Raw genomic sequence first — 12846 nt, forward strand, 5'->3', positions numbered from 1 at the left:
GAATGCATATAGGCCATCATAAGGAATTTGCATGGTAAACTATAGCAAATACGTAAATATGGAAGTAAGTATATTAGCAATTGTGTGATTTTGAATGAGAATCAAAGATTTAATTTTCACTTAAAAAAAACCCCTGAAAAATGTAGTAGTTTCACAGTTTATACTAAGCTGTGATCATATGTAGTTATCTATTTGCTCGTACACACACTTCAGGTATTAATGTGATCTGAATAAATATTTATCCTAAATTTCTACTTACTGTGGAATTTGGTTAAGGCTCAGAGTCCAGGCACGATGTAATTATTCAAGCCAGTTTTTCTCTTTAGAGATGCTATTACTGGAATGTTCTTTCAAAACAGTGTTCGGAAATTGTTTGTTGGGTTTTTTTCTCTGTGAGAGTACTGAAACCTGAAAAGATAAAAGCACAGATAGGTTCACTGTTACAAACAACCTAGGCATGGAATCATTTTTTTTTGCATACACATACCTACTTTGGGGACTGGTGTGCATGGTGTGCCTGCTGTGCATTTCAGGAGAGCCAGTTACAGGCTTTCATAAATTATTTCTTCTGCTTTTGCGAGAAGGCATTGCCAAACTAAACTCTATGCATTATTTTTATTTTATTCTTTTTTTAAAATGGCACTCTTTCCTCTTACCTAGTCTCTTTTTGGGATCTTCACACTAATGCTTCTTGTTTCCTCAGAAGTTAAGATGGTGAAAAACAGAAATCTCATGTTTAAAGATCAAAAACTGCTGTTAAAGTTTTCAGGTGCGGGTTTTTTTTCTTTAATAGACAAGCAAATGTAGAACCCGTGAGGCCAGCTCCGAAAGTCAGAAGCCTTATGTTGGGTGTGACTGCTTTTTAATTTTTGAGACCAAAGATTTTCTTGCAAACTTACTGCATCTGAATCTATGCATCAGAGGAACAATCTTTCATCCTGCTTGAAGCCCAGTGTGCTACTGAGTGAAAGAAACGGTCTGCATGTACTGAGACACTCTCTTGTCTGCTGGCTTTTGAGTAAAAGGCACAATTTTGTCATCTTACTCTCCCAATAAATAAGAAATCCAGTATCAGATTCCAAAGTTTGCTGTATATTAACAGCAGTCAAGATTTGATGGATGAAAATACAGTGGAAAACATAGAATATAGGCAGTACCTTCAATGGACATGTTCAAGAGTTGCTGCAATAGGTAGTTTTGCACGCAGTTTTGTCTCATTTGTGATCTTGTGAAAGATCTTTTCATCCTTTTCAAATTTTTTTTGTACAGTAGTAATGGCTTGTTAAACATTAAATTTTTCCAAGAGTTTAATAACCCTTCTCTTTTCATTACAGACACTGCAGTGTTTAACATAGAAATAGGCTGAGTCCTTGCAGCACAGGCAAAATATGATTTACAGTTAATTTTGAGGATGAAACTAGTGTCTGTCTTAACACTCATACTCAAAGAATTTTCCTCTTTTTCAAGTCTGATATGTAGTATATTACAAATACAAATAAATACATTCAACCCCAAATTAATTACATTTTTAATTACCTAAATTTGGACATGTATTGAAAAACAAAAGACACAGAAGTTGGATGAGAGAACATGAAATGAGCTTTGTAGAAGACTTCAGCTTAATAAACACTATTGAGGAGGGGTGACAAATAAATATACAAAATAATGAGGGTGTGGAGAAGGTGGATGCAGAAGGATTTGTCACTGTCTTATAAAGCAAGTAGGGATACCTAACTGAAATTGGCTACCTGCATGGTTGAAACAAGAAGAAACACTTTTCACAGCCAGGTAACAAAGTTGTGGATGATCAGCCGAATAATACAACATCTCCAATAATTAAGCCTATAAGAAAGGGACTAAACTGCTTTATGAGGTTGAGTTCATCTGTGGCAAATAGCATTGCCCAGAAGCAGTCTCTGCGTCAGAAAATCTGTACATCACAGCATATCAGGAACCAGGAGGGCATATCTGTAGAAGGGTATTCCAATTTTTGCTCCATATTCTTAGGCCACTGTGAGACACTTGGCAAATGGACCTGAAGTCTAATTCATTAACCTCTTTTTTAATTTATGTTTTGCTAAACTTGCTCTTTGTTTATAATCACGAAGAAGAAAAATAATAGAATAGAAGGCTGTTATTTAATGTCTAGACAGTCACTGTGCATCCATGTCTGATCTGGTAAATACTACCTGAGAGAATTAAAAGTCAAGTTCTTACCCTATACCATCATTGACATGTTTTGCAAAACATAGTAAAGTAATGGCTGGTAATTGTTCCATGTTGTGAAAAGAGTTGTCTACACTAAGCACTTGATTTGGACATGACTGAAACATGGAGCAATGAATTGAAAACTCCTTTTTCATACTGTGTTGTGGAAGATTAAGGACATTTTTGTTCTTCAGCAACAGAATTTTTTTAGTTAAAGGAGACTGGAACATCTTAAGGCTTTTTGTATCTGTGCAACAGTCTTTTCCTTTATCTGAACAAATCCTGTATAAATTCAGATGGTAAAAAACCATTCCATTCAGATTGCTATTCTTACATCCTGCCTGATGGATGTCTTCCAAAAGTCATAGAATCATTTAGGTTGGAAAAGGCCTCTAAGATCATTGAATCCAGCCTTCGAAAAGATCAGGAAATGCATGTCATCTTCAGAGCCAACTGGTAATACAATTATCTTCAGCTCAAGTGTTAAGAAGCTCAAATGTATCAGTTGTCAGGGACACAGGAGCCATTGAAACTGCCACCTGTGCAAGTCCATGCATTTAAATCTCAGTTAGGTCCCAGAACGAGATAACTTCATTTCATAGGGCCGAGAAGCGTATCTGATATGTTACTGAAGATATTACAAATAGCACAGATTAGTCTTGGCTCTTAGACCAAGTGCGTAAGAATGTCCACAAGATGGGCAGGATATAAGTAGGTCAATTGAAAGTAACTAGAATGAAGAAATAGTTCTTCACAGAAAAAAAATATGTATTAAAAAGCATAGGTTGCTTATCTTGTTTTCACTCAGGAGTCAAACTGGCTGCAAGGTGGTTCCCAAGTTTATATTAAGCCTTAAGGCAAGCTGATGATGGTAAATTTTTTGAGTATTGCATTTAGAGGGTTAAATGAGACATGTTACACTCTGAGAGTTCTGAACTGAAAATTGATATTCAGTGTAACTGAAAATTGGTAATTAGAGAAAAAATAAAAGCATGGGATAATGGGAGAAATGTGCACTTAATGCTACCTCTGTAAAACACTTACAAATACTGATAAAAATGTAGCAATCCATCTTTTTTATATCCATTCAGAGCTCTTGAAGCTTACATTAATTTAGTAGGTTCTAAAGCCATTTGTGAACTCTTAACTAAAAGAAGGAAGAAAAAAAAAAGAAAAAAAAAGAAATTTAAAAAGATGAGGGCATCACCCCAAAAAGCCCCAAACATTTCCTAGCCAGCTTCATATCAGAAACTATGTCTTCTCATGAGGTAATATTCTTCCCAGGATTTAGGTTAGCTGGCATTTGATGACCCTGAAAAGAAGTTGCTTTTAAGTAATTCATGTTTTCTATATATACATTCTTTTCTACTACATGCTGATTTGTTCTGTCTAAAATAGAGATAATGTAACTTCAACCAACACTTGAGGATGAGCATATTGCACTCATCTCTCAGCCTGCTTTTGGACTTTTCCTGGAAGAGATAGAGGGAATGGGAATTCAGTGTGGGTAAAGAACCTGTATTTACTATTTTCAAAGCATAACTTTGTGCTTGAGCCCTGGGGGTTTGAAATGCCTCATATATGGCTGATTCTGCTCATATTGTTTGTGATAAAGTATAAGACAGAGAAATGTGTTTCCCATAATGTTTTTCCCTAATTTTTGTCTTTCATGTGTCATCAGTGAGGTCCCATGTATTTCTTGTCCTCATATTGCAGCAGGAAGGGCAGATTATTAAGCAGCAGTATGCAGAACTTCTAAACTCAGGAGTCCACTCAGTGGTACAGTAAGATTCTTATTGGTCATCTTCCTCTATGTAGGATTTAAGTAATAACTGTCCCAAATTGCCAGAATTGTAATCTGCCATAGAAGTGAATTAAAAGAGTGTTCTGAATTGAATTGAATGTTTCAGTAACACTGATTGACTACAGGTGTGATTTTCATGTATGTATTTGAATTCTGAGTAAGCTGTGTTGGTTTTGAAAATTTTTGCTTGCCTCTATATTGTTAAACACAGGGCAATGTCCATAAAATCTTGGAAAAATGCAGCTTGCCACTTACTGGGAAACAATGTGTAGACCGCATCATTACAGAGAAGGTAAAGTACTTTTCTTGAATTCTTGCTAACAAATTCCTCCTCCATCCCAAATGAAAGTAGTAAAGCTTAGTAAAAATGAAATCTTCAAGTGCAGCTGTAATCACGGCTTGGGGTGGTGTTTTTGTGCTTTTGTTGTTGTTTGTTTGTTTTGTGGTTTTTGTTTGGTTTGGGGTTTTGTTTGGTTGGTTGGTTTGGGGGGTGTTACACCAGCAGAGCACATATAGGTTAGACAATTGGCATCTTCCTCAGTGTATACTATGGACTGTTTTAGATATAGCTGCTGCTGTAGCAGAGCTTTAAGTCTTTTGTTCTTACTTGATTCTGTTTGTGAAGCAATTTATTCTCCAGTGCAAGTATGTATGAGCATCTGATATTGCTGCTGCTCAAAATACATTAGTGGATCTTTACAGCAAAGGATAAGGGACTAAAGGTTTTTGCTAAAATCGTACTCCTTTTATTATCAGTGTTTACATTTTTAAGGATGTAGAGTAGTCCCTCTGTGAGCCATCTGTCATGCCAAGTAGAATGCATCAAAGGTGCTGATGTAGAATTTGCTTTCTCCCAGTGATACATTGCTATATTTAAAGGATTTTTCTTCACAAAGTAAGGAAAAATAAATTAAAATGGGGAAGTTTTTCCAGTCCTCTACTCACTGGCCACATACAAATGTAAGGAAAAAGAAAAGAGAGGTAGCAAAGGTTAATAGAAAACAACAAAAAAGCAAAATTTCTCTTAAGATTCATCACTTGCCAGATCTTGTGTCTTTATTAGGAGATGACACAAATGTACAACAGCATTTAGATAGTATTGCAAATTCGGTTTCCACAGTAGCATCGTAGTGTTCATTTTCCTTTATGCCCAGCTTCTCCTTTAAGACTTAGAGGAGCTGTCCTTTTTTAGTCCCATAAAGCGGTCTCACGTGCCCAGAGGACAGCTAAGACTTCAGTACACTTGTGTTTTGAGCTTAAGACTCCAATTTTATTTCAGGTTCAATCTTCACTGGTCTTTTGCTAGTGAATTTTTATTTTTAAGGAAAATTACTTTAAACCTTATGGTTTCCCTGGCAACTAGCTTGCAACCTGTGTATCTCCCTCTGGTAGGCACTGTTAAAGTGCACATTGTTTTACAGGTGTTTTTATGCGATGTGCATGTAAGTCTCAGAAGTGGAGTGTATAGCTTATGAAGACATCAGGACCTTTGCCCCTTCAGCCACTTCCTCCCAGGTTTTCTATTGGAAATACAGCAATAAATGTTCATTGCTAACTTCTGAAAATACTAGTGTTTGTACTGGGTGTGCAGTAACTGTAGGAGAAACTTACAATCAGACAAAGATGATCTCTGCTCACTACTGGCCTTAAAATGAAATAAAACAATGGGGGAGATGTTCTCTTTTCCTGTTTCTTTCATGGTCTCTTGCTGGGCATTGTCTTGCAGCAAAGAAGGTTTCAGCCTTTTCCTTTGGATCTCCCATTCTCACCAGGTGGGAGTGGCAGGCATGGTCCTCATTTCCTGCAGCAATGAACAGTTGTACATTTTTCCCACAAAACTAACACATAGAGTATTTTAAATGCTTTCAGTTTCAAAAAAATGTAGCAGAAATCTTCATTGATCAGTCAGAAAAGTGAACAGTGAAACCAATTGATACTGACATCTTTTGTTACTGAGGGAATGCTTCCCACTTGAGCACACCATTTTGTCCAGTATTACTGCTTACATCCCTGTTTGTTGCTTTGATAATAAAAAAAATAATTGTGTGCTTTTTGATCTTGATAGGCAGTGTTTGATGTGGACAAGAAGAAGGGATTGACTCTCATAGAAATCTGGGAAGGACTGACAGTGGATGATATCAAGAAAAGCACTGGCTGTGACTTTGCAGTAAGTAATTTTACAAACCCATATAGTTAATCTGGAGTCAAAACAAATGTTCTCCACAAATTCTCATCACATGAAGACTTGCAGATGAAGTAAGTTTCTTCTTTATAGGTGAGGACTGAATAGATTGCCTGTGGGATTTAGTCATAGAATCATAGAATTAATTGGGTTGGAAGAGACCTCTCTGAGCATCAAGTCCAACCCTTGATCCGACCCCACTGTGATTACCAGATCATGGCACTCAGTGCTACATCCAGCCTCATCTTAAAAACCTCCAGGGATGGTGAATCCACCACCTTTCTGGGCAGGCCATTCCAGTACCTGATCACTCTCTCTGTTAAGAACTTCTTTCTAATATCCAACTTAAACCTCCCCTGACAGAGCTTAAGCCTGTGCTCTCTTGTCCTGCTGCTGATTGCCTGGGAGAAGAGACCAACCCCCCACCTGGCTACAACCTCCTCTCAGGTAGCTGTAGAGAGTGATGAGGTCACCCCTGAGCCTCCTCTTCTCCAGACTAAACAATCCCAGCTCCCTCAGCCTCTCCTCACAGGACTTGTGCTCAAGTCCCTTCACCAGCCTCGCCCTTCTCTGGACCCTCTCCAGCACCTCAATATCCTTCCTGAACTGAAGGGCCCAGAACTGGACACAGCACTCCAGGTGTGGCCTCACCAGTGCTGAGTACAGGGGAAGGATCACTTCCCTGCTCCTGCTGCCACACTGTTCCTGATGCAGGCCAGGATGCCATTGGCCTTCTTGGCCACCTGGGCACACTGCTGGCTCATGTTCAGCTTCCTGTCAATCCAAACTCCCAGGTCCCTTTCTGCCTGGCTGCTCTCCATCCACTCTGTGCCCAACTTGTAGCACTGCAGGGGGTTGAAAAAATAATTTAAGGCTAATCTGGTGTGATCATGTCAGAAGCATCAGAAGCTAGGAAGACCAGGAGACATGGAGAAATTACTAAAAGGACAAGTGGAAAGGAGACTTTTATGCTTTGAAGAGCGGAGCTGATCTTTTCTGAGAAGTGGATGAATATTTATTTTTCCACTGTATAAGTTAGCTTACCTAAGTCTATGTTGCTAAGTTTCCATGCTATCTTTAGGTGGAGTTGTGAGTCTTCTCAATAGGAGTGACTACATGTGTCCACTCTGTGTTAGTAGTACCAGTCAATGAGCTGCTCTACCACTGATACCTTTGCTTTATCTCTCCCTTTTTCTTCCATGAATGGAACTTATGCTCTGCATTAATCCAGAAAGTCCTACCTTTTGGCATTCACATTCATTCTTAAGTCTCACTTACAAAGACAAAACTGGATTATTAATGGAAAGCTGTAGCACACTGGAGTGCAACAGAGTCCATATATGGTTGATAAATGGTTTCTTCATGGTCTTCCCCTGCATGAACATCACAAAATTTTTTCTTCTGTTTTGTAAAGTCTTTTGGGGCAGTTCAGCCCTCCTTTGGCAAAGATAGCAAGTATGACATTGTACAAATGGTGCTGTACAAATAGTTGGGCAATATTTAGTAGTGAAGCAAAGTACTCTTCCTCTATACAGAGTTTCATGACAGAGCAATAGAACATAAAGACTCCAGACTGTTCAGTATGTGAAAGGGTTTCTTAATAAGGCTTTGAGCAGACTGTTGGTAGTAAGTAAAACTTTCTGAGCAATGAGCCTTTGAAATTCCATTCATTTCCTGTGTCTGTAAGAGAGCATTTCTAACAACTAAATATGATAGTGTATGTTTTTCTTACAAAAATTTTGAATAAGGAGCTGTTCACTGCTGAAAATATCTTAATTTATCTGAGAAAAAATTTGGATTGAAGACAGTTGGTTTGCTACTGCAGAGTTCAGGAAGCTGCTACAGAGTCACTTTAGTAGGTTACTAATTTTCTAGGTAAAGTCATTATTATTTTTTAATTTAAAGTGGAAGCAGACTTCCATATTCAGCAATTCTGTGTGCAAAAGAAATTATTCATTCAGCTTCTGACTTTGATCTAGGAAAAAATTATCAGTTTTTTAAAACTTTGATAATGTCAGGACACCTTTTTCTTGGGCTAATCAACCTGTAAACAGCATCTAAAATTAAAAATTAACTTTGTAGGTTTGTAGCTATTGCAGTCAGTCACTTTGTTTTGTTCTTTTGTATTTAATTTGGGGAGTAACTTCATAATGAATTTGAAGGTGTGATGTTCAGTAAGCATTTCCATAAATGTAAACTACAGTAAAAGACTTCTGTTTACAGAACACACTAACCTTTATTTTTTCAAACCTGCTTGTTTGGAAGGATCTGGGGCTTTTTTTTTTGTTCAGGTGACCAATATATATAAGAACAAAAGCAACCAAAAAACTCAAGAGAGAAGTGAGAAGCGTAAAATGATGGACTGTGAGGTAGAGCTTTGCAGCAGATGTAATAGGGCAAGACTGTTGGGTCCAGAGAAAAGAGTAACACCACCCAACAAATTCCTCGCTGCTTTTCTGGAAGTGTTACAAAGGAGAGGTATAAATTTCAAATACTTAATGTAACCTGAAGTTAGCAGTTGATGAGAGGTATTGGAGCAATCCACTGTCTGTGTCCCTGGGATGTGTCTTACTAGGATCAGGAAGGGACACTCCACAGGCACCATTTCTTTGTTGTCCAGAGAGCACACTCTGCTCCACACGGCTGCCATAGTCAGGCATGGAATCACGAGTTGCACTAAAAGCACCTGTGGGCATGAAAAATGTAGATGCTACTTGGCTTGTACTTTTACAGGTACTTTCCTTGAAAGCAGGTGGCTTACATAATTGCTTGCAAAGTAATGCTTGTTTGCAGAGTGTGTACCTCTGCCAGAGTGTGCACAGGAGTCAGTGTGACATACTGGTGAGTCAGTACAAAGTGTTTGAAATCTCTACAGCACTGCAGATGGAAAGCATGAACCACAATGATTTGTTTGTTAAACGTGTGGCATGGAAGCGCGCTAGCTTGCTCCTTCCTTCCTTCCTTCTTTCTTTCCTTCCTTCCTTCTTTCCTTCCTTCCTTCCTTCTTTCCTTCCTGCCTTCTTTCCTTCCTTCCTTCCTTCCTTCCTGCCTTCCTTCCTGCCTGCCTGCCTGCCTCCCTCCCTCCCTCCCTCCCTCCTTTTATTTGTCACCCATCTAAAGCATGTTTCCAGACCACAGTGTCCAAGTCCTCCTTTCATTGAAATCCTTAACAAATCTTCTGTTGAAATCTTTGACAGCAAGACTGGATTACTGTTGTGTAATATTGGACCCTTGTTGGCCTAATTTTCATCTATACTAAACAATGATATGTCCTTCACTTAGTTTTGAAGCTCAGAAAATAGAGATTTGAGCATTGTGATAGGCATTTATTCAGAAAGCGGCATCCCTCGTCCTTTTAAGACTCTGCCTTAGGCTTTCTTGCAACAGTAGCAGTTGTGCTTGTGATTATTTATGTTCACTGAATGAGACATCTTGGTTTTATATCAGTGACAGGAGCTTTAGTGATACTGTATTGTCACAGTAAAAGCAGGATCATGTTTTCCTAGTTTGAAACAACTAATTGGGGAAAAATGAAGAGTTGACCTCTTTTTCTTGCAGCTTTTTTCAGTGGATGCAGTGAATGATCTGAACTAAAACAAATATCTCTGTAGGTTCACTAGAAATGAGATTTTAAGGGATTACTGTAGCTTCGTATATATCTACCTGACCCCATGCAGACTACTGCTATTTGGAGAAGAGAACTTTGTAGTCTATATGACCTTATTTGTATCACATTTGACTATACAGTCCCATTTGCTCACCCTGTTTACTTGGAAAAACAGCTCCTAAAGAACATTTGCAACAACAAAATGTCAAAGGAAACATGATTTAAAGTTAACAATCTTCATTATAGACTGGCTCATATAAAACATAAACAGTTCACCCTCAATTTTACTGTGCTGTGAAGACAAAATGTTGGCTTATGTTGCATGCTTAAATCAGATTTGCTGTAGCCTAGCATATAGATCACCTTGGCAGGCAATCTGTTTGGGCTTGTACTGGCTTATACCATTGAGGAGACCATGACAGAACATACTTTTGCAGATGTATTTCATTATAAAAATAATCAGGATAAGTCTAAAATCCCCCCTCCCCCCCGCCTTTTTTTTCCTTAATGTAAAACATGAGATTTACAAAATGTTCTTGAAAGATAACGTGGAGTATAGGAGAAGCATCTGCCAAGGCAGATGCTTAAATAGAAATGTTTAAAAAGAATATTTAAAAATAAATCATTTTATGTTTAAAAAGAAAGTGATTGTCCAATCGAGTACAAAATGGTACAGGGTATTGGTTTTATTTTCTGGAAGTACATTTTCCTTCGAGAAAGATTTTCTTTTGAGGTTTTGCAGGATTGGGTTGATTTTTAAGTGGATGTTGTCTTTTTTGACTTTTTTATCATGTGTACATATATACGTGTATATGATGATGGAATTGTGGTTTGATTTTATCTGAAATTAAGTAAAAGATAGGAGTAAAGAGAAACAAGTTTTAAGAATTTAACAAAGTAAGCAACTTTTAATTTAACAAATGTGTTAACTTTTTTTTTAGGGTCTCTTTTTACTTTTGGAACAATAACTTGCTTTTTCACACTGCTTGAGATTACCAACTTATTAAAACTCAGCATTATTCAGAATCAGGCCCCGAAAGAGCACCTTGCTATATAGAAAAACAATTAAATTAGCATAGGGCTGTTTGTGTAGCTGAAAAGTATAGTTAGGATTTGGAAATCAGAGAGTCAACAGGCTGGAATTGCAGGGAATCTGTGAGGTAATGTCTTCTTACCAGTTTAAATGCCATGTACCAGGCTGCCAGGCAAACTTCTCCTGTTCATCATTAGCAAAGTATTTTCAAGCTTCCAAGATAAGACGTTCTTCCCATAAGTGAAATAATATTAAGAATGTGTTGCTTAGAAGGTTCTGTGAGAAAGTAGCGACTCTTGAGTCTGTGCACTGTGAAATAGGCTACATTAAGGACCTGCAGTCCTTACAAAATGCTGTGCTCTTAGCCCAGGGTGACACTGAATTGACTGCAGTACCACGATTTAAAGCAGTGGACTCAGGAGGCTTTCTGCATTTCAGATTTGATTTCTAAGCAAAAACTTTTGTTCCACTTGCATTTTTCTGCTTATTTAATCACATTTTATGTAGACAAATGATTTGGGTCCAGTTTGGGTCCAGTTCTTTACGGTGGGCTCTCACCACCTCCATTACCATCAGCAGGCATTGTGGCACATCACACCCATGGCCCCCAGACCCCTTCTGAAGCAGAGTGTCGTAAATACAAATGACAGTTGGTAGCATCAGATGTGCAGACGTTACCTTTAATGTAATATACTCATCAAATGTGAAACGCTTGGTGTTTTGATGGCAGCAAAATCTACAACATTAGAAAAACAATAATCTCCTTCGGTAGTTGCCTTTTGTCCTTTGCAGAATACAGTTCTTAGTAGTTCTATATTCATCCTCCAGCTTTCACCTTTTCCTCAATGGAACCATCCCTGGTGGAGGCAGAAATAGGCCCAAATTAAGCAAGGCACATCGGAACTTGCACTCTGAAATGTTAAAACATTTCTGGAACAAATCCAGGAATGTTGATGCACTCAGGGAGTTTCTCCTCTACACTTATACCTATTAGATCTCTTTATTATCCTAGTTCACACACAACTTTGAAAAAATCAATAAATGGTTGCCATCCATTGAAAACATTTCATTAGCATTTGATACGTAAACACGTTCTTCATGAACTAAGCTTTCCTCAGTGGCTGCTCTCGTAAGGTAATAAATGATGATACATACTGGCTGGGGGGAAGGTAGCATAGAAATAACTGGTATAGAAAATACAACCCTGTACTTCTAAAAGAAAGAGGCTTTAATGCTTGAAAAGGCACTTATATATCATTCTTTAATGAGTTAGCTTCTTCAGTACTTTTAACTGAAAATGATGGGTTAAGGAGGCAGAAGGATACAATAGGTGAGGTTTCCATGGGATACGTTAATCAACTAGGAGATAGATTGTCCATGGAACTGTTTTTCATCCTGGATAAGTTAAGGTCACATGAGTTATTTTTGATCTTCATCCTGGGGCACCTATTTAAATAGGGCTGGGAACAGGAGATAATTAAAGGGGCATGGATCTTCTGTGGAGCCCTATTCCATGCGGTATTTCTGTAGACCTGTGGTCAGAGTTCAACCAAATGTTAACCACCGATACTCTGAAAAGTCTTCTCTGTACTGTTCCTATTTATACCTTCTTTCCTTCTCCAGCTTCCTCTTTAGGCTTACTGTGTTTTATTCTTGGTTTGCTGTACATCTTATGGTATCACTAATTGATTTTTGTGAGTATATGGAATTAGAAGAGTAGAATACATAAATGTGTCCTCACATAAAAATTAATGTGCATGGAAAGGCAAGGTTTTTTTAAAAAGTAAAATTAAAGTTATTAAACTATGCAATTATCAATGAAACAAAATTGTGAATGGAAGAAGGAAAATTTTTAAAAATAGGAACAATTAGAAGTATTGTACTATATCATCATCAAACACTGTCCGTCTGCATTGAACTCTCCTACTGGTTTATGGCATTGGAAGCCACCTGAGAAGACACTGCAGGGAGGCAAGTACAGGTTCAGCTGCCCAGGTTTAATCTGCTTATAT

At 37.9% G+C, this 12846-nt stretch overlaps 1 protein-coding gene across 1 annotated transcript in view; it reads left to right on the forward strand.

The window, feature by feature from the left end:
* The window catches only part of OXCT1 (3-oxoacid CoA-transferase 1), an 87746-nt gene that overhangs the window by 70858 nt on the left and 4042 nt on the right, over positions 1–12846 (forward strand). Inside the window, exons 16-17 of the mRNA XM_050329840.1 lie at positions 4224–4304; positions 6078–6179. Coding sequence (XP_050185797.1) covers positions 4224–4304; positions 6078–6179 — 183 coding nt within the window. The remainder of the gene's footprint in view (positions 1–4223; positions 4305–6077; positions 6180–12846) is intronic.

Source organism: Myiozetetes cayanensis, unplaced genomic scaffold, assembly GCF_022539395.1.
Source record: "Myiozetetes cayanensis isolate MyiCay16 unplaced genomic scaffold, myiCay2020 scf4, whole genome shotgun sequence".
NCBI lineage: Eukaryota > Metazoa > Chordata > Aves > Passeriformes > Tyrannidae > Myiozetetes > Myiozetetes cayanensis.